At 53.6% G+C, this 25,581-nt stretch overlaps 3 protein-coding genes and 1 long non-coding RNA gene across 12 annotated transcripts in view; 2 read left to right on the top strand and 2 right to left on the bottom strand.

Annotated features, from left to right (window-relative positions):
- The window catches only part of CUL7 (cullin 7), a 14,513-nt gene extending 5,188 nt beyond the window's left edge, over positions 1-9,325 (bottom strand). The window contains exons 1-15 of the mRNA XM_081037276.1: positions 8,878-9,325; positions 7,422-8,009; positions 6,826-6,977; positions 6,187-6,687; positions 4,945-5,083; positions 4,645-4,844; positions 4,150-4,378; positions 3,367-3,604; positions 3,179-3,284; positions 1,910-2,137; positions 1,535-1,625; positions 1,261-1,432; positions 985-1,090; positions 576-671; positions 214-389 (exon numbers count right to left, since the gene is read on the bottom strand). Coding sequence (XP_080893402.1) covers positions 214-389; positions 576-671; positions 985-1,090; positions 1,261-1,432; positions 1,535-1,625; positions 1,910-2,137; positions 3,179-3,284; positions 3,367-3,604; positions 4,150-4,378; positions 4,645-4,844; positions 4,945-5,083; positions 6,187-6,687; positions 6,826-6,977; positions 7,422-8,001 — 3,014 coding nt within the window. The 5' untranslated portion in view covers positions 8,002-8,009; positions 8,878-9,325. The remainder of the gene's footprint in view (positions 1-213; positions 390-575; positions 672-984; positions 1,091-1,260; positions 1,433-1,534; positions 1,626-1,909; positions 2,138-3,178; positions 3,285-3,366; positions 3,605-4,149; positions 4,379-4,644; positions 4,845-4,944; positions 5,084-6,186; positions 6,688-6,825; positions 6,978-7,421; positions 8,010-8,877) is intronic.
- Positions 8,207-11,625, top strand: LOC308492436. The gene is made up of 3 exons (XR_013992509.1): positions 8,207-8,639; positions 9,354-9,445; positions 10,492-11,625. It is a non-coding gene; the product is annotated as an uncharacterized lncRNA (long non-coding RNA).
- Positions 9,517-13,786, bottom strand: MRPL2 (mitochondrial ribosomal protein L2). 2 transcript variants are annotated; one of them, XM_081037369.1, is made up of 7 exons: positions 12,140-13,786; positions 11,868-12,036; positions 11,007-11,148; positions 10,775-10,890; positions 10,588-10,698; positions 10,204-10,277; positions 9,517-9,841 (listed from the first exon to the last, which is right to left on the bottom strand). In XM_081037369.1, the coding sequence occupies exons 2-7, from the start codon at positions 11,995-11,997 to the stop codon at positions 9,629-9,631; spliced, it is 786 nt and encodes a 261-aa protein (XP_080893495.1). In that variant the 5' UTR covers positions 11,998-12,036; positions 12,140-13,786; the 3' UTR covers positions 9,517-9,628. The 2 variants fall into 2 exon arrangements, with proteins under 2 accessions (XP_080893495.1, XP_080893494.1); XM_081037368.1 differs by having other exon boundaries at positions 13,158-13,695.
- On the top strand, positions 13,476-25,581 carry KLC4 (kinesin light chain 4). 8 transcript variants are annotated; one of them, XM_081037283.1, is made up of 16 exons: positions 13,476-13,581; positions 15,145-15,427; positions 16,391-16,621; positions 18,034-18,115; positions 18,964-19,174; positions 19,639-19,726; positions 21,156-21,257; positions 21,498-21,671; positions 21,978-22,077; positions 22,277-22,329; positions 22,536-22,606; positions 22,784-22,892; positions 23,465-23,605; positions 23,897-24,012; positions 24,377-24,440; positions 25,107-25,581. In XM_081037283.1, the coding sequence occupies exons 2-16, from the start codon at positions 15,170-15,172 to the stop codon at positions 25,155-25,157; spliced, it is 1,851 nt and encodes a 616-aa protein (XP_080893409.1). In that variant the 5' UTR covers positions 13,476-13,581; positions 15,145-15,169; the 3' UTR covers positions 25,158-25,581. The 8 variants fall into 8 exon arrangements, with proteins under 8 accessions (XP_080893409.1, XP_080893412.1, XP_080893414.1 ...); XM_081037286.1 differs by having other exon boundaries at positions 24,380-24,440; positions 25,107-25,578; XM_081037282.1 differs by lacking the exon at positions 13,476-13,581 and adding an exon at positions 13,873-14,222.

Below are 25,581 nucleotides of genomic sequence, written 5' to 3'. Positions count from 1 at the left end.
CCACTCGGTAGTTGACAACTCCCATGTTAATTGGCATATCCCATTCCCAGCCCACCAGAGAAATCTCTTTATTCTTTCCTTTCCTCCCCAAACTGCAGGACACTCCAGCCCCTCTCCAAGCATGTTAGTCCTCCATCTTACGCCCTCCCAGTGGTCATCTATAATGCACACACACACACACACACACACACACACACACAGGCTTACACACACCTAGAACTCAGGTGCAGGAGGCTCCTACGGTCCTCGGCTATGTCCTGGCTCCAGGCCTGCGCCCGAACCATGTAGAAGAGGCGTGTGTGACGACACAGCTGCTCCCGGAACACTGGCCAGAACGTGGGCTTAGGGCCCAGGACCTCCAACCCCCGAATGCGCGTGTCAATGCCACCCTGCAATGCCACAGGCCTATATTCACCTGGTCCACATTCTCCTCCAGATGGGCTGGGCTCAGCCACATCCTCATGCTTCTCTGCTGGAGCTGCCCATGACCCAGGCTGGAGCTCGGGCCCACAATCTGCAAGTCACGGGGCCCAGAGCCTCATGCCCGGGAGCCACACCCCACACCCCTGCTTGACCTGCTGGCAGCGCTTTATGCGAATCTGGACGATGGGCCAGAAGCGGTTCAGGTTCTCCAGGAGGGTCACCCGGCTGGCGGAGGGCATCACGTTGACCTGGCAGAAGCAGAGAGGGTGGTCATCTCCACATCTGTGGATGAGAGTGCTGAGCGCACCCAACAGGTGCTGTTGGTCCTGTTCCTGTCCCCTCACCGAGTCCCTCCGTTCCCCAGCCCTGGGATGTGTGGGGTTCTTGATGGAGAGGTCCTAATGCCACCCTCACTCTTCAGGGCCTGATGCTGTCACCTAGGCACAGGGATAAAGGTCTCTCCTTTCTATGGGGCACAAGACAGAGAAATGCAGGAGCTCAGGAGTCTGGGCAGCAGGGCAGATCCTGTGAGGGGAGGTCTAATGGCACAGGGGTCCCTACCGAGTTGAGTTCTGTGTTAAGAGAGCTGGTGCTGTCACCCCCGAATACCACCACGCTGGCCGGCATGTAGCTCGAGTCTTCACCAGCCACCAGCAGAGTCAGTTGCCTGGGAGCAGGGAAGAGGAACCAATTAGAACCGGAACCAGTCACGTCCTTGTAGACAGAGCCAAGGGGACCCTTTGGTTATGTTCAGGGGCATGATGATTCCCGCAGACACGCAGGGAAGTCAAGAGAAAGTGTAGGTGTGTGGCTAAGCATGTGCATGGAGCATGTTACCTGATGAGGACGCCCTGGCGCATGTGCAAGGTGATGTAGTGGGAGCCGGTGCTGCCGTTAGACTCCCAGTAGGTCTTGGGGTTGCGGTCCGTCAGCTTGCCGGCCCGGTGCGGGTTGGAGGACACCTCCACCTTCTCCCAGCACTTGTCCTCTTTCACTTCTACACTGGAGCCTGGGGGCAAGTGGGAAGGGGTGGCTGTCACAGCCTGGTGGGTCTGGAGGTAAAACAGATGTAGGTGTGGGGACATGGAGTAATGTGGGGACAGGCACAAACCCTGGCACAGATATCTGAGGAACACGTCAAAGAAGGGAATGTTGATGGGTCGGTGGGTTCGTCTGTGGTCTTCGATCTGACCTAGGACCATCTGCAGCCGGAACGTTGGAGAGAAGGGGCGTGGGGAGGAGGGAGAAACACAGAGAAACATACAGAAACACATACGGGGAAAGACCCAGCAGCAAGGAGACTTCCTCCGTCACACTGGCAGAGCAGGATCAGACCGGGCAGAGGGGCAGAGAACAAATGCCCCCAGGTTCAGTAGACTCTCCTGCCTTTCTCAGCTTCTGAAACACACCCCTTCCCTTCCACCGCTCGCTTTCGTAGTCTTACCCCGCTGGGAACTCACGAGTGTCCCTTGCCCTCCCTCCTGACCTGGATACAGCCTCCCAGGATGTTGGTGGTGAGTTTCCGGTAGAGGTGGGCATGCTTCTCGCACTTAAACACCATGTCCCGCAGCTCCTGAGCCAGCTCCAGCTTCCCCAGGTGCTTTTCCAGGGCCTTGGAGATGGCATCTCGGGCTCCCAGCTGATTCAGCACCACGGCGTAGTCCCTGCTCACTGAGGCCAGGCGGTGCAGGAAGAAAATGAGTTCCTGGAGCACCTGGGATGGCGGGAGGGGGAGGTGAATAAAGGGGACGAGGCACAGGCCACAAGGGCATTTCCAGTAGTAGTTACTATCCACCCAGGGTGTGCTGGGTGCGGGGGCTACTGCAGGTACAAGACAGAGTGAGGAAGTCAAGAGTCACGGATGGGGGAGACACGAGGGTGGGGTGGAGACAGAGAACCAAAGACAAACTAAATGGAAAAGCCAGGAGATGCCCTGGCCCCCTGGGGTTCTCGGTTACTGATTCTGTTGGCAATAGGTGCACGGGGCATCCAGCTCGTTTCTTTGCAGGCCCAGCTGTCCCAAGACCCAGCTGTGGAGCTGCATTTTGAGATCCTCAGGCCCTAAGCATAAACACCTGTCGGCAGAAAGGGGGCTGAGAGGGATTGGACGTGTGTGGGCACACTGAATTCAGTCTTCCTCGGAAACTGAAATCTGGCGAACAGCCAAAGGTCTATACGGCAGACCCCCCCCTCCCTGCCACCATCACTCTAGTTCTCTGGCCCCTTCCCAAGCCTTCTGTGCCCAGAACGTCTCTGTGGCAGAGGACTCTGGGATGTGATGGTCCCCTCTGCCTCCTTCGTCCCCCTTGCCCCCACAGGCCCAGCCAAACAGGAGCCACCAAGGCTCTTAACCCAATATGGACGTAACGTTTTGTGTAAGGGAGATGGCAAATAAGACTATACATTTGATCACATATTTGCATCAGGAAACACGGGAAGGATACATACATTAACGCAAGTGGTTACCATTCAAGGGCATGTGGGGGGCATTGAGAGAACTGGGATTCTGGTGGGAGTGAGAACTCTCAATGTATACCACCTTGTTATATCATTTTGATTTAGGAACTGTGTGAAGGTATTCCCTATTTAAAAGAAAAAGTAAAATTCAGTTTTAAAAACAAAACCCAAACCAAGAGGGGGAAGGCTCCATTGTGCCTTTGGGAGCCCCACGCAGGGGTGGGGCGTTGGGGGGTGCGGGCCTCCCTCAGAGGCCACCTCTGTCTTCTCAGTACCTCCCCAGAGTGGGGTGGAGTACCTCTCGGTCGGTGTCTGGGGACCGCAGGCAGGCCATGCAGGCATCCATGGCCTCGTGCCAGGGGAGCAGCAGCGCCTCGGGGAAATCCACCAGCCGCATCAGGACTCTGGAGAGCAGGGAGCCGGGGGAGAGAGATGCAGCCTATCACGGAGCCCTCTGCCCAAGCCCACCCCTCACCAACCCCTCACCTCAGAACGGCCAGGTGCAGGGCCTTGTTGGCTGCTGGAGTGTCGAGGCCCCGCATTAGAGCGAGGAAAGGCTGGGGCTGCCGCTGCAGCAGCAGCAGGAATGGTTTGACCTCGCTGTCCTGGGTCCCCTCTGAGCTGAGGGCTTGCTCCAGATCCAGGACGTTTTTCCCAGCTGGCCCATAACCCTCCATCAGACGCTGCAAGGGAGTGTTGGGGCACTGAGTCAGGGGTTCTTTTGCTACAGGATGGGGAAGTCACAGGGTTGGTCACTGTTAGTGATGTGAAGAATCAGAAAAGGCCAGATTCATAACTTGCAATCTAGTTTCCTAAAATTACTTTTGATTTGTCCCCTTAAAAGTTAGGTTTGGGGGATCTCATAACATCTCTTATGTACTTATAAGACAGCTTCATGACAAATTTTACATTCTTAAAATTGCAAAGGAGCTTCCTATCTCTCAACAGCAGAGCATGCCCCTACATCCAAAAGCATGCAATAATTTGTTTTTCTCTACAATACAAAAAACTAAACGTGTGCGTGTGTTGGGGGGATAGCTTTTGAAGGCTTCAAATCTCTTGCTATTTTCTAATTTTATATCCTCCTTCATTCTTTGGAGGGAGCACTTGTCTGCTCCCATTCCTTGCTTATCTCTAAGTTTCAGTTTCTTCCTAAGGTGCCATATCTTCCAGAGAGCATTGCACAAAAAGCAGCACAGACATCTGCCCTGGGCTCACGCCCTCCTGGAGGCCAGAGTGCAGAGCTGCTATGTCTCTTTGGCATCCCACCTTCCACTCTGGATGCATGTGCTGATTCCTGAGGCTTAGCCTGGGCTTCCAGCAGGGATGGGTAAGCCAGCTGCCCTGCCAGGGCCTTGGGCCCATATTTCCTGTAGACACGGCAGTTGAGCAGGTCCCTGAGAGAGCTGTCATCGAGTCGCTGTGGGAGAGCCAGCAGCAAGTCCTGGGCCAACTCCATGGGCACGGCCAGCTCAGCCAGGATGTCGTCATCCAGAATCTGTCATCGGGGAGAAGCTCTCACTGCAGGCAGCCCTGCCAGCACAGAGGCTCCAGGAGCACTTCTCCATCCTGAACCTCTCATGGCTGGCAGCTGGCTCCTCCCAAACAGCTTGCCAACACCTCTGAACATTCTAGATCCCGTCCCCTGCAACCGCTTGTACTATCTACCCCCACTTCCCATCCTTAGCCTTCCAGATGTTCTGTCACAGTCCAGCCCTTGCAGTGGGGCCCTCCAACTTCTGCGTATCTCCAGACCAGCGCTACCTCCCCATCCAGGTTCTCCTGGAGGATGTCCTGAAGAACCTCCTGATGGTCAGGTCCATCCAGCTTCTTGATGAAGAAGAGGAGCTCCCACCATTCGGCCTGAGTCAGGTGTTCACTCTCCTCAGTGTCCTCATCCTCAGGCAGCACATAGGGCACAGCGTAGAGCTCTGTCATGGGCTTCCATCGCCAGGAGGGCAGGACTGTGGAAATAGGGCACAGGGCACAGGGATGCCATTGCCCACCCAGCCAGACCACTGCTCCTGTGCTCCAAGATGACCCCTGCTTCCTCTCTGGGCTCACCTACAGCCTGTGCTCCACTGACCACAGACCCCTGGTACCCATCAGCCTCAACCACGTCCTCAATGTCTTCCTCAAAGCCCAGAATCTCCAGCATGTGCCAGTGTACCCAATAAGTGCGACCCGTTGATTCCCAAAGCACCTGAAAGACATGGGGGAAAAGAGGGGGAAGGGGAATAGAGGGCTCACTTAACAACTGGCTGTGGCCCAAAGATGAGGACATATAGCCCTCAGGTGACCACCTGGCCAGGTTTGGAAAAGCCTCCAAATAGCAAAACACTGGCATATGGAGAACACACACACACACACACAGAGGATCTTCCACTGTGGGGATGGAGGTCTGCCTGTCCCCTTGCCTATCCTTGATGTCTTTTTTTTTTTTAGATTTTTATTGGGGAAGGGGAACAGGACTTTATTGGGGAACAGTGTGTACTTCCAGGATTTTTTCCAAGTCAAGTTGTCCTTTCAATCGTAGTTGTGGAGGGCGCAGCTCAGCTCCAGGTCCAGATGCTCTTGTTAGTTGCGGGTGTCGAACCGGCAACCTTGTGGTTGAGAGCCTGCGCTCCAACCAACTGAGCCATGGGGGAGCTCAGCAGCAGCTCAGCTCAACCTGCCGTGTTCAATCTTAGTTGCAGGGGGCAGAGCCCACCATCTCTTGCGGTAGTTGAAGAGTCCAACCAGCAGCCTTGTGGTTGAGAGCCCACTGGCCCATGTGGGAATGGAACTGGAAGAGTTAGGAGCATGGAGCTCCAACAGCCTGAGCCACCGGGCTGGTCCCTCCTTGATGTCTTATGCTCCTACACTTCCTCCTGGCCTCAATCACCCTGTCTCCCTGACCTTTGGAAAGTGTTGCTGTATCAGTTTCTTCCAGGGAGAGTCTTTCTGACCTCATAGCCTTCTAAACCCAGATGTTTCTTAGCCCTCCAAATGGCCTCCTTCTCAATTGCTGACCATTTAACCATTTCAATTCCCTTGGAGGTTTTCTCCTCGGGTGACCTGCCAGAGGCCCCTGCATGGAAGCCCTAGTTATGCCCCACCCAAAAAGATCCCCAACAACCCTTCTCCCCGGCGGTTAGTGCTGAGTACGGAATGTGTACTCGGGACTTGGAACACACATTTATTATATTATTTAAAACCATCCCCCAAATCTAAAAAATTCTTTTTAAAAAACCCCAAAAATTTTACCAAAAAAATAAAAGACCTCCTCCCACCCTAAGAGTGTCACACCACCATGCACTGGCTCACCTGCACAGGGGGCACGCCGCTGTTGCTCTGCCTGAACTCGCCCTCGTCCCCCGCACTGATCTCCTCGAAGTCATCGAGCATGCGCACTCGCATGCCGGGCTGCAGTGTATCCCGGACATACAAGGCATAGGTATTGCCACTTGCAAACTCAGGGCGAGGGCGAAACCGCCTTGACCTCCTGAGGGAGGGCTGGGCCTGGACGGGTGGCAGCCCTGGGCCTGCATCTGCCGCCTGGGGCTGGAAGATGGAGCAGGAGGACCGAGCCGAGGGCCCCTGTCTGCTCGAGGCCCAGTCCCAGCGCATGGCCTGCACCAGCTCTGAGATCAGGGTGCCCATGGCCATGCTGAACTCCAGCTCCAGTCGACCCCTCTCCCCACTCAGCTCCTCCGCAGCAGAGCTGTTCTGGGCTCCTAGTTCTGCAGCACTGTCATTCAGCTGATCCAGGAGGGAGGTGACATGCAAATAGCGCTTTACCAGGGAGAAGAGCAGCCTTCCTGGGACCTGTAGGACACAACCTTTGGCCGATGTCCATTGTGTCCCAGGTTTAGCCCCTCTCTCCACACCATCCTCTATGGACAAGAGTAAAGATCTGGTCCCCAGATCTTCATAGCCCCACTCCCAATGCCCCCAACAGAATACCTGTGGCAGCTGAATGCCCTCAAAAGACATGGGATGTTCAGAGAGTGTGGCCTGTGCAAACAGAGCCAGCAGAGCACAGCGGCTGTCAAAATCCAGGTGTTTCTCAATGGCCTCTTGCTGGCTCAATGACAGAAGGATCTGGGTCCGGGTGCCTGTAACCCACACCCCAATCAGTAACTGCTCCCTAACCACTCTTGCCAGGCATCTCTCTTAGATCCCCTACTCTCTCAGTCCAATTGTTTGGTCACGACACACTAGGAATGACATGATTTACTTCAAAAGCCAAAACTTACTACTATCTTTTTCATATACGTGAACGAATATATATGCATATATGTGTATATATATACACAGTGCAATAGTATAAAGTCTAAACTTTTTCTTTGCATAGAAAGTCAATTACAATGAGGTTTTTGGGGACTGAGTCTTTCCTCTTTCTGCAGAGATGACCACACCTCTTTCCCACCTCCTTTTTTTCCAATTCTAAAAGGGCAGGAGAATCATTTACGGACTGATGAGATCAGAGGCTCCTGCTGCAGCGAGGCCTGAGCCCACCCAGCCCCTCTCCTGCTCCCCCTCCTCCCTGCACTGCTCACCAGCATCATGGGAGGCCAGGGCTTGTATCATCCGGCCTGCACTCCATCGAATCTGATAATCGGGACTACTTAACATATGCATAAGCAAGTCCAGGACCCTTGGGTCTTTGAAGACCCCAGTGAGGGGCTCGATGCTGGCATAGGCGCTGAGCACGTGGACAGTGTGAAGCAGAGGAGCCGGAGGGATGGTGTCCACACACTCCTCTAGCTGCCGAAGGGCCCTCTGAATCAGGGACTTCACATCAGTTTCCATCTCCCCCAGCACAGATTTGTCCAGGGACCCAGCTTCCCCTGCAGTCTCCTGGGAAGGCCTGATAACCTGGCCATCCTCGCCCAGCATCTTGTGGCAGTTGGCATAGATCTCGTCGTTAGACATCCAGAGCAGGATGTGCTCAGCCTTGCAGTCCACCTGGCTAGAGCCCCCTTCCCCGTCCTCCCCGCGCCTGAGAATGAGCCAGCGGATCTGGTACTCAGGATGCCCATCGTGGCCCACCCGCTGTCGGATCAGCTCATCAGGATAGGCGTGCAAGCCAGGCCCCAGGGGCACTCTGAATTCCCTGTAGCGGAGTTCCCCCACCATCCTGGCACCTAGGACACACGGGGAAAAGAAAACAGGCAAGCTAGAGTGAGAAGGGAGGTCAGAAAATCAAGGACGTCCAGGAGTGGAGAAGCAAATGTGGCACCAGCTATTGGGCTGGGTGGGGTAAAGCAGGGTCCAGGAGTTGCCTGCTGCCGGCTGGGTGGGGCCAGGCCTAAGCAGAGGAACACTGGGGTGTTTGTTCTGAGAGAACACAAAATTTGGGGGCTAAAAGGAAGGTCCAAGGCCCTGCAGCCTGAAGTGGGTTGGTTTGGACCAGTGGGAAGGGGACAGTGAGGGCAGAGGAGCCTTGGCGTAACAAGCAAATCCCTGGGACGGGACAGCAGCCCTGGGAAGGGGGTATGAGCAGCCCAGAGCCGGTGGTGTGTTGGGGGGGAGCTGAAGAGCGATACCCGGGTGTGTATGGGAAGGGGTACTAGCCCCAATGCATGCAGCGCTGGGGGAAAAGGAGTGTGAGTCTCAGAGGAAAGAGCCCCCGAGAAGTGGTAGTGGAGTGAGGGCTCAAGGCGCGATGGCCTGGGAGGGACCGGTGGGCTGCAGGCGCTGATGACTGAAAGCACTGGGGCAGCAAGGCCGGCGGGGGCGATGCGAGGCCTGGGACAGGGTGCGCAAGAGACCCGGTAGGTGAGGGGCGCGAGGCTGGGTGGACCCGGGTCGCGGATCCAAGAAATCGGGCTGGGAGGTACGGGAGCGGGGACGCGGCAAGGGTGGGATGGGTGGGTGGGCCGGATAAATCAGAATCCCGAGGCACGGCGGAATGCGGGGACGAAAGGTCGGGTGGGGAGCGAGGCTTGGTGGGCTAGTGGGTGGAGGAAAACCCAGGGTAGGAGCAGGGGGCCGCGGCGGGGCTCTGGCCACCTTAGAAGTCGATGGGGGTCCTGGCGCGAGGCCTGTCCTTCGCTGAGCTAGGGACGGAGCGCAGACGATGGCGGCGAAGCTCGCGGAGATTTGGGCCCCGCCTGGGCCCCGGAAGGGGGTCCAGGCGAAGAGGCGGGAGGGGGCGTGCCTCTGCAGCACTGGCAGGCGGGCAGGGGGCGAGACGGGCGGGGGCGTGGCGCGCAGGGACCAGGCGCCCCGGGCCGACCACTGACAGCCCGCGCGCGGGCTGCGGTCGCAGGGGCAGGGGAGGGCGGGGCTGCTCCCAGCCCGCGGCGCCGCCGCCCTGCTCTAGGGGCTCCGACGCCGGTCCAGAGCCGCGGCTCGGGCCCAGCGGAAAGCTAGGGGCCCTGGGGGAGCACCGGGGCGGAGCCGCGGGTGCCACCTCGGCGATGCGCGGCACCTCCTCCGCGCCTCCCTTTCCTCTTCCTTTTCGTCCTCCCTCCTGCCACCGGAAGTGCTTTCCCAGTTTCCCAAGTCAGAACTGGAAAAGAGTTTGGAGGTCATTTATCCCACCCTCCTCCATTATTTACAAAAGAACCGAGAGAAGGTGAGCAGCGGGAAATTGGGGGTGGGGGGGTTGCAGCCCTAGTCTTGGCCCCAATTTGCCCTTTCCTCTTTTCCTAACCCCACATTTGTTTGCTCCTGTTTCCCCGGATCCAGTATGTACCATCTCCCCTCCCCAAAAAACAGTAACAGATAAAAATGGGGGTCATTTTATTAGTCAATGTTCTCAGCTTTGGGCAGCAGCTGAGGGCAGCTTCACGTAACTCTTCATGGGGGGCAGGGGCCGAATCTTTCGGCCAGCCCAGCCCCCCTTGCGGTGCCATAACCCGCTGGAAGGCCTCTTGCCCAGCCAGCGGTTCCGCCCAGCCTTGCCGATGACCCGTTTGTTATGGTCAACGTTGGATACGCGGCCTACTGTTGCCACACACGTTTCCAGCACCTGACAGAGAAAGCAGATGGAGGAGAATGCACCGTTGGGGGAAGAGCCTGACAATGTGGAGGGCAGGCTCTTGGGAGGGTTCTTACAGTCAATGAGAGAAGGGAGAGGGCAGGAGAAAAGCACAACATCATCGAACCCGAAGTCAGGGCCTACAAGAGTTGAAAATGAAACACACCGTTTCCTACTGTTATGGTGCCAGCCTGATGAGGCATGCCTAGTTGCGCAGCAGAAAAGGACAGACCCAGCCTGGGGGCAGTTCCCAATATAAAACACCTGGGAGCTATCCCAGCCAGCCATGAAAGGTACATTCCAAAAATTCCTCCTTCCCACTTGTACCTTCCACCCCCCACACACACACACACCTGCATCTGCCTCTTAGAGGGCAGCTGGATGATGGCTGTCCCGTTCACCTTCCGTAGCAGTACACCACATGTCCCTGGGGAAGGGAGAAGCTGCAGCTTTGCCATCCACAAGGAAGGAGGAGGTGGGGAGCAGATATACAGGCAGCCACACCCCACATACTACCCTTGCTTTGCCCTTTAGTAGCAGATACACTGAAGCAGGATACATGCAATGTTTTAGGTCAAAACACAAGCTCCTCTTCCTTCTCAGTTTCCTTGTTTGTTTGGTTTTTCCTTTTTCTCTGCCAGTGGACCAGATGTGGGCCCATGGGTTCAGAGAATTGTGACCTCAGGTAACCTCTAGCCTTCCAAGTTGTAAGACTTGAAGCACTCCTTTCCTCCTACCTGCCGCACGAATATACTGGGCCCCACGGCCTGGCTCACTCTCCACGTTGTTGATGAGGGTCCCCACGGGCAAGGCCCCAAGAGGATGTGCGTCCCCTTCCCGAGGAGCAACTAAAAGACAGAATTTTATCAGCACCAGAACACCTGCAGCCTCCCAGCCCACACACATCTGGCGGCCATCTCTCACCTGCCATTCGGCCTATGTGGTCAGAGTTCAGGATTATATCTCCAGCCTGCATGTTTTCTGTGGCAATGATCCAGCGTTTCCGGCTGCCCCCAGCCACCAGAGCTATGTCTGCTGACCTGTTCAGAGTGATAGACAGGTGAACAGAAAATCTAAGGCAGCCCCACATCTTTGGAAAAGGCACAAAGCAATCATTCAGCCATGCCATCATCATCATCCCACACCCCACACTTGCCTACAGGGATCATAGCGGACAACGACGACCTTCTCCTTAAAGGGTCCTGGCTTGGTTTCGTGCTCAGGCCGGAACCGAAGAAAGTCAATCATACGATAACGTTGCTTGTGGCCCCCACCAATACCATGCACCTGGATTCGGCCTGTGGTCAGGACAGTGAGGGTACATGATCCAGGTCAGCCGAACAGGCCTGTCCTGGGCAGAGAGCAGTTTCCCAACATTATGACACAAGAAGAAAATGATAAAATTTGCTAGCACAATGGGGTAAATGGGGATGAGGAAACACTTACATGGACCTTGATAAAAACATAATTATATGATTATTGAAACAGCCTAAGTTTTCCAGATAAATTCTCTACAAATTACTGAATTCAGTAAATTTACTGAGGGCCATGTAAATAGTGCTCAATTTCAACTATTAAAAATTTTTGAAGGATATGAAGAAAAATGTTGGGGCTGCCAGTTAGCTCAGTTGCTTAGAGTGCAGTGCTTTTAACAACAAGGTTGCCGGTTCGATCCCCACATGGGCCACTGTGAGCTGCGCCCTCCACAACGAGACTGAAACAACTACTTGACTTGGAGCTGATGGGTCCTGAAAAAACACACTTAAATAAAAGTTAAAAAGAAAAAAAGAAAAATGTCATGAAACTTACTGTGTATGTCGTTTCCTTCAATTACCTAGATTGTCTTTAGGAGAATAGATCACTTATCTGTTGCTTTGTATTCTACTCTCTCGCTCTTATACACACACTACATGCAGGAGCATTTTGATTACATTCCTCTGCCTGTATCAATATCCAGGTCTAGGGTCCTACCATGTTTTTTCCTTTCACTTCCTTTTCCTCTTGTCCTTGCTCCTACCTGTGTGGTCTCGGCCCCCAGACTTCCTCATCTTCACTGGTGTAATGGTGTACTTGGTACGACTCTTCCAGGACACAAACTTGGCACTAAGGGCCACAGAGGTAAGGATGGGGCGGCAGGGGAGCAACATTGAGGCAGAGGGCAGCTGAAGGAGGACATTGTTTGTCACCTAGAGATAAACAGAAATCTTTCATGTGAAAGCTAATTGGACGAGAAGCATCAGAGCACCAAGGGAGAGGGCAGAGACCATGGTTAGGTTGTAGCCTACTCACTTCCTCTGAAGTGTTCCAGACCAGCTGTCCAAAAACTCCACCCTTCACAGCTTGCACAAATACCAGTGTGGAACGTTTATCCAGATATGTATGTGTTGATTACCTCTTCTCATTTGATCCTTTCACCTCTGATGTATTTCTTCAATGGGATGTTCTCCCCTGGTGCCATCTACTAAATCTGGAGCAAACCTCTCATTCTCCAGGAAACTTCTCCCTTAAAGAATTTCCTTTTCCAGAGCTGGTAACTTCCACACATCCAAGTACCACCATCAGCACCAAAGCCTTTTGCCCAGCTGCATTATGTTTCTCGGAGTTTTGCAGATAGGAAGGGAGGGGAGGAATCATTTCTATCTTGTTCCCTGCTGTATTCCCAGAATTTCACAGAGTAGGTTTTGAATTTTAGGTGTGCCTCTGCCAAACTTTTTATCAGCCTGAGAGGTCCAGAGAAGCAAGACTTACAATTTCTTTTCTGTAACTCACCAATCACCCACTAGGGATCTCGTGATACGTTCACTTCAGGCTCCTATTCTTGGTATCTTGCCCTGCATTCTCTAATCTCAGCATCCGTAATGGTTATCATGGTTAAGAGCTCCAGCTTTGAAGCCAGACTGCCTAGCTCCAATAGTTGGTGTGTGACCTTGGACTGCTTATCAGTTTTCTCATATGTAGAAGGGAAGGATAGTAACTACCTTACAGAGTGGTTGAATAGAGTTCAGTTCTTTAAAACCTCTATTACTTATGCCTGGCTCATGATAGGTACCCCATAAATGTCAATTATTACTGAAACCTGTACAACCGGTGGTCTGTAAAGCACTTTCACGTCCAGTATCTAATCTGAGGGATCCAGCAGCCCTGTGAAAGCAACACTCACAGGGAAAGCTGAGGTTGACAGTGACTATCCGAGGTCACGACGGGCCAGCATGACTCCTGACCAGACTCGCATACCCGCCTATCCGCGGTTGTCCCCTCTCCGGCGGCCCGCACGGAAGCAACCTCATTCCCGGGTAAAGTGGATTACCTGGGCGCCCGGGAGCAGGCTTGGGCCGGGGGCAGCGGCGGCAGGGGGCGCCAGGCTCAGGGAGCCCAGAGAGCGGGTCAGTGCCCGCAGGGCCATGGAGGTGCCTGGTCACGCCGTGTTCAGCACGCCACCATTACCTTTAGGTAGGCAGCCTGACGCCCCAGGATGACGCTAACGACTCCTGGTTCCGTCGCTCCCGTCTGACGTAAAAGGAGGCGGGAGGAGAACCCGAGACCAAGCTGCCTACACACCTCCTTCCCTCCCCGCGCGTTGTCAGAGCCAATCCTTGGGCGGCTCTTAGGTCGCGTGACTGGGGAACAGGCCCCGCCTCTTGGAGCCGTCAAAACAATTGCCTCGAGCGGAGGCCATGATGGATTTAAAGGGGCAGTACCGGCAGGGCGGCAGCCAGACCGACAGGCGACGGGTGAGTCTTGAGAGTACCTCTGAGGCTGAGGGTTGACGTCCCGCCACCTCTTATTCCCGCAATCTCAGACAGATGAACATACCCCTCTGACCAACCTCTCACAACTCCAGACTCAAAAACTCCACCCCCCGCGATTCTTCCCGCCCCTCGGCGTCCAGACAGACAGACAGTCGGCCTGCCCCGCCCCCTGCGCTACCCACTGACTCGGTGACCTCCGGATCGTCGGGCCATTGGGTCCTCGCCCGAGACGCCGACCTCGGTCGTCCACCTGCACTTTCCCCCGTGGTCCCCGCCCATCTCACTCTATGCTCTGCCCGGGCCCCAGGGCAGGTCGGCAGCCGGGGACAGCCCTCGCCCGCATCCCACGGCCCGGGAGACCACGTCCCGGCGCCGCGTTTCCCTGTGACCGTGCGGCGTCTCAGTAGACCTGCCATTCTTCCCTGCATCATCGGGCGTCTGGGAGGCACCCTGAGGTGACTCTCAGAGCCTGTTAGTGGGCGAACGTAATTGAGCAAAGCCGCGCAAGTGACTGAGCCAGGAGTGACCTGGGCTTCGTCGTCACCCTGAAGCAGGCACGCCCCTTGCCGCAGGTCCCAGCTCAAGTCTCAGTCCCTGGGGAGACAAGAGCTCCTCAGGCCTGGGTGAGAGGTTGGCTTGGGGGAGGAGGAGGGACGTTGGTCGTCTTTGAAAAGCTGCAGGCAGGGGGAGGGAGAGGCTTTGTGCCAGATCTTGGGGGAAGTGGCCCGAGAAGGGGTGGGAACAGCTAGACTTCTGGACTTTGGGCAGGGCAGCTCCTCCTGAGTCCTGGGGCACTGAACAGTTTCTTCCGGGCTCTGGCCTGAGTGCCACAGCCAAGGGCTCCGCTCTGTAAACAGGTAAGAAGACTTCCAAGATGAGAAACAAGGCCCTTTTGAGGAAGTAGGAAGACAGCGTGAGGCTGGGCGGATGGGAAATCTGGGTTGACGTCTAGTGAGGAAAGAGGTAGGGCTGACCAGGTTTGGAGATGCCGAGCTTTGCTCTGGGGGTGACGCAGCCTGAAGACCTAGAGCCTTTGGGGACCTTCTCGTCTGGATCCTGCGATGAAGACTCCTGTTTTCTCTCTTTTCTCTCTTTTCCCTAATTTAACTTTGGAACGTATTCCTTTTCCCTTTTCTGAAACCTCTGCACTATTTTCTGCATATTCCCGTCTGCTTTAACCTGGTTCCCTTTGCAGCTCTCCCTAAACACCCTCTGTGTTCCCTGTAGTGCTGTCTCATCTCCCGATTTCCTTTTCGAACCCAAGCTCTCGTCCACCTTTTCTGTTCTGTTCCTAAGTTCTAAATCCCTTTAGTCCTCAGGACCTTTGTTTCTTCTGTTGTCTTTTTTCATTCAAGTTAATTGCTCTCCCTCTTTCTTTCCCACAACCGTAGCTTGTATTTAGTGTTGCAGGCGCCCTCCTCATGGTTACTCTCTCTCCAATTAAACCACAGGGTCACCCATACTCTCGCTGGTCCCTTCACTCGGATCCCCACCACCTGTCTTTCTTATCTTTACCCCCACCTGAGCTCTGTTGTTTCTCCCTAGCCCCGGCACCGTCCCCCTGGCCAGGATGTCGGGCCTGGTGTTGGGGCAGCGGGATGAACCTGCAGGGCACCGACTCAGCCAGGAGGAGATCCTAGGGAGCACTCGGCTGGTGAGCCAAGGGCTGGAGGCCCTCCACATTGAACACCAAGCTGTGCTGCAAAGCCTGTCCCATACCATCGAGTGTCTGGAGCAGGGAGGCCATGAAGAAGGGCTGGTGCATGAGAAAGCCCGGCAGCTGCGCCGTTCCATGGAAAACATTGAGCTGGGGCTGAGTGAGGCCCAGGTGAGAGGGAACAGGTGGTCCCCACAGACAAGCAGTTGTCTGAGTGGAGGCTTGGGGTCACTTGGGATCTCCTTGTCCTAGATGCTTACATTCCTTCGTGTATTCAGTATATATGTATTAAGCCCCTACTGTGTGCCAGGCATTACTCTTCTGGGCACTGGAGATACATCACTGAACACAACAGTGAAAAATCCTTGCCATCTTGAAGGTTACATTCTAGCTAGGGGAGGCAGACCATACACAAATAAGCAAATGATTCACTGTTTCAGAGGATAAAAATAAAGCAGGGAAGGGGATTAGGGAGTATGGAGAGAGGAGATGATTTTCGACAGGGTGGTCAAAAAAGGCTTCACTGAAGTGGTGACATTTGAGCAAAGGTTTGAAGGTGAGGGAATGAGTCATACAATAAATGGGGGGAAGAGCATCCTAACCGGAGTGGACAGCAAGTGCAGCGTCCCTGAGCTGGAGCCTTCCCCGTGAGTTCAATGAGGGGCTGCAGTAGAGTGAATGAGGGGAAGCAAAATAGAAAATGAAGTTCTAGAACTCATGGGATTGGGGCAAGGGGGACAGATCGTGTGAACTTTGCTTTTACTTTGAATGATAATGGATGCTAGTGGAATGTTTTGAGGAGAGGTGTGATGGGGTCTAACTTAACATTTTAAAAGGATCATCTGGCTGCTGGGTTGAGAAGAGGCTCTAAGGGAGCCTTAAGGGCAGAAACAGGGAGGCCAGTGAGAAGGCCGTTGTATAATACTCTAGGTAGAAATTGATGGTGGCCAGGCCCAGGGTGGTGACTACGGAGCTGGTGAAAAATTGGATTCAGGGTATCTTTTGACGGTAAAGCCATTGCCCCCCGCCCCGTTTCCTGGTGCCCGCTCATCTTGTGTCTCCCGGTAGGCTCCCCACCTGCCTATCCCTGAACACCCAGCCAGCGTCTGGTGCTCAGAGGATGTATGCATCTAGGTGATGCTGGCTTTGGCCGGCCACCTGAGCACGGTGGAGTCGGAGAAACAGAAGCTGCGGGCTCAGGTACGGCGGCTGTGCCAGGAGAACCAGTGGCTCCGGGATGAGCTTGCAGGTACCCAGCAGCGGCTACAGCACAGTGAGCAGGCCGTGGCACAGCTGGAGGAGGAAAAGAAGCACCTGGAGTTCCTGGGGCAGCTGCGGCAGTACGACGAGGATGGGCACACCACAGTAAGCATACACGGGCAACGCCTGCTGGGGGGCGGACCGCTGGGAGTCACCACACACCGGGGAAAATTGCTCCATCATCTGCAGGGGCCAGGAGTACCGCTCAACCTGCTCCCACCTGGCAGAATTCAGGTCCTGAGCCCAACTCCAGATGACAGCCAGGGGGAAACAATATTCACGTAGTCCCTCAACATGTCATGACATGACTATTCCATATACCAGGCACTGGGGACTCCATGGGGGCTGCAACAGTGAAAAAGGCAGACAGAGTTCCTGCACCCACAATTATAGGTTTGCGGAAGGGGAGACAGATAAGCACCTAGCTGATTCTAATCCGGAATCCTGAGTGCTACAATTAGGGAAAGCGTAGCCCCGTTGAGCAAGACTCTCCTACAGTCTGCTCTCAGGACGTGTGAAATTTAACTTCACTCAACAAGCACGTCTGTATCTCTGTGGCTTTAAGCAGTTCAAGAAGATGTGTGCAGGGGCTGTGTGAAGAACTGGAAGAGAGAGTGCCGGCTTTTTCAGCTTATAATGTAGCTGCAGGGACGAGGCGTACTCATGAGAACACATACCTGACAATGCACAGCAGCGGGGGCTCAGTGTTGGGTGAGGGGTTCAGTCACTGTGGGAGGAATTCCAAGGAGATAGGTTCCTGGGGGCTGGAATGTTCTGAAAGACTCACAGAGGAGGTGGGGTCTAGATATGGGTAAGATTTAGGTTGGATTATTTTTATTTTTATTTGAATGGATTAGGAATTGGGATGGCTTTTGATGGATGATGAGGGAAAGGGAGGAGCTTTGTAGGCTGGAGAGGGATTTGGGTGGGGGGGGGGTGTCATAGATAAAGCTCCAGGGCTGGGAAGCTGGTCTATCCCTGGGAAAGTGGGGTGATGCGCATGGGACACGTTGGCAGGGCTGGGCAGGAGGGTTGGAGGTGTTTGTGCAGGGCTGCCATGCCTGGTGGGCACAGCAGATTTGCCCAGTGTGGAAGTAGGATAGACAGTGAGGGCTGGACACGAAGTGCAGCGTGAGCAGTGGTAGGTGATGGCACAAGGTTGAGCTAGACACTTGGGTACGTGTCAGTAAGATCAGACACGCTCCCTGCCCTCGGGAGAGATAGGACAGACATATAATCAGTGTAAACGCAGGGCTATAATTATGAGTCGAGGGGGAGAGAGGTGGAGACTGGAGAATGAAGGTGCTTAGGAAGGAAACTCTCAATGGTAGGGAAAGTCATGAGATTTACAAACAAGAGAGGCTTGAGCTTGGTGAGACAGATACTGGCCCTCCCGGGGGCGGGCCCATGAACAAAGGTCTTCTCCTGGGCCCCCCTATCAAGGATTTCAGGTTTAGTGGGGCCCTGAAGAGGTGACTGGGGATCTTGGCCCAGACGTCCTGCTGCTTCCTTTCTAGGAGGAGAAGGAGGGCAATGCCACCAAGGATTCCCTAGATGACCTCTTCCCCAACGAGGAGGAAGAAGACGCCAGCAATGGCTGTGAGTCTGTCTCTGGAGTTGGAGGGTGAAGAGGGGCAGCAGGAGTCTGGTCCCAGCTGTGCCCGCCCCCCAACATACACACACACACACACACACACACACACACACACACACGAAGCTCACCATCCAGAAAATAGGTTCTCTACTTCCTCTGGAGATGGGGCAGAGACTAGACTAGTACTTTGATTTTCCTCAGCCTCCCCCTTAGTCCTCAGCATATTTTTTCTGTTTTTTTTCCATTTGTTTGTTTTTTAATTTTTATTGGGGAATGTTAGGGAACAGTATGTTTTTCCAGGACCCATCAGCTCCAAGTCAAGTTATTGTTTTCAGTCTAGTTGTGGAGGGCGCAGCTCACACTGGCCCACGTGGGGATCGAACTGGCGACCTTGTTGTTAAGAGCACCGCGCTCTAACCAACTGAGCTAACCAGCTGCCCCATCACCATTTCTTAAACACTTAATGTGTGCCAGGTACTATGCTAGGCACTAGGGGTACCAAGATGAAAACGACATGGGTCTTGCAAGTAAGGAGTTCCCAGGTGAGTGGGAGAATGACCCTGGAATGGAAGAGCATGAGCTCCTGAAGGGAAAGAACCAGGTCTTTCTTATCTCTGTATTCCTGGCGCAGCCCCTGGCCCATGCTCATTGAGTAATTGTAGAGTGAATGCATTACTGCATGAACAAATGGGATTGTGCTGGGCAAAGGAAAGCAGTTGAGGCAGGTCTCCAGAGAGAGAGCCTGGCGAGGGGACAGGTGCAGGCATGGAGCAGGGGTGTGAAGGGCAGGCAGCAACGGAGAGAGGAAGAGTCCCCTGAGGAAATCTCCTGTTCATTTGCTGGGATGGTTTAGTGTCACGTGGCCAGGGTGCCCAGCACAGCGGATATGAGATCCCAGCCAGGTTACGGACACTACACAACTTGGTGATCCAGTATGCAGCCCAGGGTCGCTATGAGGTGGCCGTGCCGCTCTGTAAGCAGGCACTGGAGGACCTGGAGCGCACATCCGGCCGCGGCCACCCCGATGTCGCGACCATGCTCAACATCCTTGCTTTGGTGTATAGGTGAGTACTGCCCTCCTTCTTGCCACATACCTGTCTACGGATTCCCACCTTGATCCGCCTTTGGCTCCCATTCCTCCTCTTTCCTCCTCTCCACTGGGTACCTCTTCTCCCTGCTGGGCCTCCCAGGTGTATGCTACTGGGGGCTTTCTCATGTACCAGAATTGCATTCTTTCCATACCTGAGCCCTTGACCTCAGAACATACTTATCTCTCAGGCTTTCCCAGTCTTTTTTCTGGGGAGGGTCTTTTTCTCTCTGTTTCTATCTCTTGTGTCCAATAACTCGTGGCCGCCTCTTGGCATGGCATTGTTTTACATCCAATATGGCTGTGCTCGTGAACCCTACTCACTGCTCCCACCAGGCTTCCTGTCTCCTCCTATCTGGGTCCTCCCCAAGGAAAGGAGGGAAGGAGATGGCTTAGGGGTAGACTTCAGGGTAAACCCTTGTCACTTTTGTCCTCTTCCAGGGACCAGAATAAGTATAAGGAAGCTGCCCACCTGCTGAATGATGCCCTCAGCATCCGGGAGAGCACCCTGGGCCAGGACCACCCTGCTGTCAGTATTCCTTGCGCCCCTTGCCCCATGCTCTATAACCTCTCAGCTCGTCTATCCGCTGCCCTCAACCCTGTCTCGGGCTGCTCAGAAAGGAGACACAAGGATTCCTTTTTTCCAAGCACTGTCCACTGAGCTCAGTGGTTCTCAACTCTAAGATCCAATGATTCCCTATAATGAATGTTTTTCTGAAACTTAAGTCATAGATACTTTAACCTACCTACACATATAATTTACAAAAAATTGAAAAATACCCTATTAATATAAAAGAGAAACACGAAAAGTAATTTATAACAAAATAATATATATAATACATTAAAATAAAAGTACGATATAATAACAGTTATAGTATTGAGTACAACTATGCTAGTAGACATAATATAGTAGTCTGATATATAATGAATAACTTTATTTATTTTTTTTTTTTAAAGATTTTATTGGGGAAGGGGAACAGGTCTTTATTGGGGAACAGTGTGTACTTCTAGGACATTTTTCCAAGTCCAGTTGTTCTTTCAATCTTAGTTGTGGAGGGTACAGCTCAGCTCCAGGTCCAGTTGCCATTGCTATTTGCAGGGGGCACAATCCACCATTCCTTGTGACTCAGGCGGTTAGAGCTCCATGCTCCTAACTCCGAAGGCTGCCGGTTCGATTCCCACATGGGCCAGTGGGCTCTCAACCACAAGGTTGCCGGTTCAACTCCTGAGTCTTATAATGAATAACTTTAGATTTAGAAGAAGTAAGACCAGTAAGCCAGAAATACTAAAAAATGACAGAGCAGAATACAAAATTAAAATCCAGTGTTAGAATACGTAATGACAGACCAGATTTATTTGTATATGATAAGAGAAAGAGAGAAATAACTAAGGATTGCATGCTAAGACAAACGATAGACTGTCAAAGTGGAGAAAATGAAAAATAAGGTATTTTTGAAAACGAGCTAACTGTGTGCAAATAATTCCCTATGTTATGACATGTGATAAGTAGGGATGATGTCTCATCAAGAAAACATAACTCCTGTCTTGATATCCTACCAAGTGTCAAAGCTCACATTCAGTGTTTGAATGTCTGGCAGAACATTCCGAACTTGGCAGAGCTGTCCCACCCCAGCATAACATCTGTAGCATCTCTTCCTCCCCAAAGGAATAGTGCCCCCAATTTTCACGGTAACCAAAAAACAAAAAACAAAAAAACAAAAACAAAAAAACAAAAAACCCACCTCCAGAAATGTCTACAAATGCCCCTAGAGGGCGATACCACCCCCGTGGAAAACCTCAGAGCCATCCAGTTCAGCAGTTAGTTTCCCCTCCCCTGCCTCTGGTTAGGGTGGCAGAGAGGCCGTTTCTCTTGGGGTTGTGCAGCGTGGGGGGAGGACCTCCAAGTCTCAAGGTGTTTGAAAGCACCAGCCTCTGAGAGGACAGGCCTGTCTCCTTAGGTGGCTGCCACACTCAACAATCTGGCTGTGCTCTATGGCAAAAGGGGCAAATACAAGGAGGCGGAGCCACTGTGCCAGCGGGCACTGGAGATCCGAGAAAAGGTACCCATGTCCACCCCCATTCTTCCCTGCTGCTGTGACCCCTCCTCCACCGGCACTCTTCTGGCTTACTCTTCTCCCTCACTTCCTTATTTCTCATCCCCCCTTCTCTGCCTTGCTCCCTCTCCGGTCATTCCCTTTCCTCTGTTCCCTGCAGGTGTATGTGCGTGCGTGCACACGCAGCTCTGTGCACACACAGGCACACACGATTACAGGCATCCCTCATGCCTCTGCTCCCTTCAGGTCCTGGGCACTGATCACCCAGATGTGGCCAAGCAGCTGAACAACCTGGCCCTGCTGTGCCAAAACCAGGGCAAGTATGAGGCTGTGGAACGCTATTACCAGCGCGCACTGGCCATCTATGAGGGGCAGCTGGGGCCGGACAACCCTAACGTAGCCCGGACCAAGAACAACCTGGTAAGGGAGGAAGGGGCAAAGTCGATGGAAGGAGGGGAAGGTCTGGTACACTAACCCCATTGCCTTCGCGCTAGTCTCTGGGGCTCCCTTTGGGGCTGAGGGATCTGCTTCACTTCAGTGGGAAGGCAGAAATTCCATAGCCTCTTTAGAGGGGAGGGGGAACCCTCTTGACCCTGCAATAGAAAAGGAGGTGTGAGGAAGATCTCTGGGGAAAGTCATAAAGAGACCAAGAAGTGGAAATCCCGGAGCCTGGCCGAGACCTTGTCTCCATGTCTTGCTCCTGTGTTTTTGCCTCCCTGCCCCCAGGCTTCCTGTTACCTGAAACAGGGCAAGTACGCTGAGGCTGAGACGCTCTACAAAGAGATCCTGACCCGTGCCCACGTGCAAGAGTTTGGGTCTGTGGATGGTAAGCGGTGAGGGCCTGGAGAGGGAGCTGCGGGGAGGAAAAGAAATACAGACTGAAGGTGAGGGGTGAGGCCACTGTGGTTCCCAGGGGGAGCCAGGCCCCTTTGGTCAAGCCGTGTGGGCCTCTGGGTCCTGGCTCCCCCCGTACTGTCCAGCTCGCTTCTCTAACCTTGCCCCTCCATCCGATGTATCCCCCCCAGATGACCACAAGCCCATCTGGATGCATGCAGAGGAGCGGGAGGAAATGAGCAGAGTGAGTGGGGGGTGCAGCCCGGAGAGCCCGAGGCCAGCAGGGCTTTTGTCGTACTCCTTGCACTCGCCCAGCTGCTCACTTCCCACCCAACCACCAACCCTGGTGCCTTCCCTCACCCAGCCTGCACCCTAGCCCAGTGTCCACTTGTGCTCCAGCATCTTTGTGCGTTCACCTCTGGCTTCCCCTACCCCGCTGTCCTCCTGCAGAGCCAGCAACGTGAGGGTGGCACACCCTACGCTGAGTACGGAGGCTGGTACAAGGCCTGCAAAGTGAGCAGGTGAGCTGCTAGGAAGAAGCTGGTTTGGCCCCTGATGCCCTCCACCCAGGCCCTGATCCTGGCTTCCCGGGCCTTTTCCCTTCTTCCCTCTGACCTTCCCTCAGCCTTAGCTCTGTCTCTCTCCTGTTTCTTTTCTGAACCCATCCTCACTTCCTTCCCTGTTCTCACCCCCCTCAGCCCCACAGTGAACACCACTCTGAGAAACTTAGGAGCTCTGTACAGGCGCCAGGGAAAGCTGGAGGCCGCTGAGACCCTGGAGGAATGTGCCCAGCGTTCCCGGAAACAGGTCAGAGACCAGGAAGGGAAGTGGGTCTGGAAGGTAGGGCCCTGGGAACAGGGGCCCACTGAGGCTTCCTGTGAGTCTCCTCTGCAGGAGGAGGGGCTAAGGAGGAAGACCTGGAGAGGAAGGTGAGACACTCTCGTGGTCGTGGCTGTTGTTAAGTGTGTTCTTAGCCCCACCTGCCATTTGTGGTCAGAACTCCAAGTTCACTAAATGGTTCTATTAAAAGGGAAGCCCTGCCCTATCACAAACTGAAGGCTCCATTGAGGAGGGGCATGGGTGAGGGAGTTGAGGTGGAGGGGAGCCCTATGCCAGAGTTTCTCAAATTGAGGGTCTTAGCTCATTCGTTGGGTTGTGAAATCAATTTAGTGTGGGTCATGGCTAAAAATATATGTGACCTATATGTAGGAATGCATTGCATATAGAAAAGGTGAGTATCGTTCCAGGACATGTATCAGTATACACATATATCACAGAGAAAAATGCCTTCCTGTGGCAGATGGTGAAGAAAAGCTTGAGAGCCCCATCCTGAGAAGTTTGAGGAGTACGAAGTCCCAACCTCTTCCTTTTCCTTCCAGGGCACTGATCCTATCAGCCAGACCAAGGTGGTCGAGCTGCTTGGGGAGGGTGACAGTGGAAGGACCTCCCAGGAGGGTCCTGGGAGCAGCGTGAAATTTGAAAGAGGTGAAGAAGCCTCTGTGGCTGTGGAGTGGTCAGGGGTGAGTCTGATTATTGCCTGCCCCTCTATTTCTCCTGCCCCCTCCTGCAGGTGGTGGTGAGAGGCTTGCAACCTGTCCATGTAGGATATGATAATATATTGTCCCCACTCCAATCCAGTTATCCCATCACTCTCAGGGGGATCTCTGTGAACCAGCTAGTAACACAACTCTCATCTTTAGTCACTGGGCTTTGGGAGGAGGGTGTGTGCGTGCAGAATAAACGTCAGGAGTAGACTCAGCAGCCAGTCTGCATGGTATCCCCTTAGCTTGTTTCCCGTCCCTCTCCACCAGGATGGCAGCGGGACCCTGCAGAGGAGTAGCTCTCTGGGGAAGATCAAGGATGTGCTTCGTAGAAGCAGTGAACTCCTGGTGAGAAAGCTCCAGGGAACCGAGCCTCGGTCCTCCAGGTACAGTGAGACTGAGATATGGCAAAGCAGGCGAGTAAACCTGGCCTCCAACTCCCCATGGCTCCTCGACTCTGGAGAAGTGTCTTGGAGAGAATCATGGAGAAGTTCAATGGAATGGTCATGGAGAGAATGTTCATGAAAAATGGGTGCCCCAGTTGGGGGGAAAGATGCCTGAGGAGATGCTATTAACCAATGAAAATAAGAATGTGTGTGTGTGTGTGTGTGTGTGTGTGTTTGTGTGTGTTGGCGGGGGTGGGGGAGAGTGGATGGTGAGGAGGCAGTGATTTGGTTTTGCATAGCAGGCCCACAGCTTTAGGGCCACTCAAGGGAAGTTAAGAGACCTCAAGTCTTTCTTTTCATGTAGCAGCAACATGAAGCGGGCAGCCTCCTTAAACTATCTGAACCAACCCAGTGCAGCACCCCTCCAGGTGAGAGCAGTGCTTATGAGCATATTGGGGGGTGAGAAAGAAAGGACAGCCATAGAGCAAGCCCAGCTGGAGTTAGGGAAGAGGGCAGAGGCGGTGTCTGGGATGAAGACTCCAGCTAGGGAATTGGAGTTGGCAGATGGAATCAGGCAGACAGCTTGTTGGGGGTGGTGACTGTGAAGGGACAGTTTCAGGCTAGAGATAGTAGCAAATAAATTAATCAGGAGGGGGACAGGAATTGATGTCCTCTAAACTGGTACTTTGGAATTAGGAATAATTCTGGACAGATTTGGGGATTCTCATTGCTCTTTCTCCTGCAGCCACCATACACCTCACCTTGGGGACTCAGTAGCAAAGGAGAAGGGGAAAAAGAAAAAAAGTATTCAATCATCTCCCTTTGAGAAAACAGTAATGATATTTTAATGGGAAATGACCATTTGTATCAACACATTCAAAGTATATTGCCAATATTCATGTGGCTCTTCCAGGTTATTTTCTCCAGCAGATTGTGGCCTTCTGGAAAACCCTAGTAAAGCCTAAACAAAGCCCCTGAGCTTGGGGTTGAGGTTATAGGCTCCATCCTAGGTCCAGAGATGCAGCCATGAGATGGACAGACTCCAGGGGACAGACAGTCTTTGAGAGGCTGATGGCATCTGTTGTCTGTTTCAGGTCTCCCGGGGCCTCAGTGCCAGTACTATGAACCTCTCTTCAAGCAGCTGACATTCAACCTACCCCCCAAGTCTGCTGGGTACCCCCCACAGTCCTCACAGCATTCCCTACTGCTCCTGGCTCTTCCAACCCCAAGGTGGGACAGTGAAGGGGGAGCAGTTAACCAGAAGATTGCTGCTGCCCTTAGGGTCTCAGCTCCCTCCTCAGGAATTCCCCCTCAAGAAGGCCTCAGGACATCTTCTCCCTACCCTGTGGTCCTCTAGCGTAGCTAGCTCTGAGGCCCCCAAGGTGGGTAAGGAGCAGGTATGCAGCTCAGAGACGCAGCCTGCATCTGTCAGAAGGCTTTTCTGTCAGAAGGTTTAGGGCTGGCCAGACAAGCTGCTTTGCCCTAGCCTCTCTTGTTCCCTCTGCTGCCTCACTTCTGGTCCACGTATTTCACTTTTCTCAAATAAAAGAATCAGGTAACCATTCTGCC

Source organism: Rhinolophus hipposideros (assembly GCF_964194185.1).
Source record: "Rhinolophus hipposideros genome assembly, chromosome: 3".
In the NCBI taxonomy this organism is placed as follows: Eukaryota; Metazoa; Chordata; class Mammalia; order Chiroptera; family Rhinolophidae; genus Rhinolophus; species Rhinolophus hipposideros.
The sequence above is the reverse complement of the archived record's forward strand: the minus strand, read 5'-3'. Positions and strand labels throughout refer to the sequence as shown.

Bases quoted from the DNA above. Each gene is read 5' to 3' on its own strand.
- MRPL2 (XM_081037368.1), bottom strand. From the start codon at position 13,253: ATGGCCCTGCGGGCACTGACCCGCTCTCTGGGCTCCCTGAGCCTGGCG. The intron at 12,037-13,157 runs GTAATCCACTTT...GTTTATCTCTAG, and splicing joins GCCTGCTCCCGGGCGCCCAG to GTGACAAACAATGTCCTCCT. The intron at 10,699-10,774 runs GTGAGAGATGGC...TCTGTCTTTTAG, and splicing joins CCACATAGGCCGAATGGCAG to TTGCTCCTCGGGAAGGGGAC.
- KLC4 (XM_081037283.1), top strand. From the start codon at position 15,170: ATGTCGGGCCTGGTGTTGGGGCAGCGGGATGAACCTGCAGGGCACCGA. The intron at 21,258-21,497 runs GTACCCATGTCC...TGCTCCCTTCAG, and splicing joins CACTGGAGATCCGAGAAAAG to GTCCTGGGCACTGATCACCC. The intron at 23,606-23,896 runs GTGAGTCTGATT...CCTCTCCACCAG, and splicing joins TGGCTGTGGAGTGGTCAGGG to GATGGCAGCGGGACCCTGCA.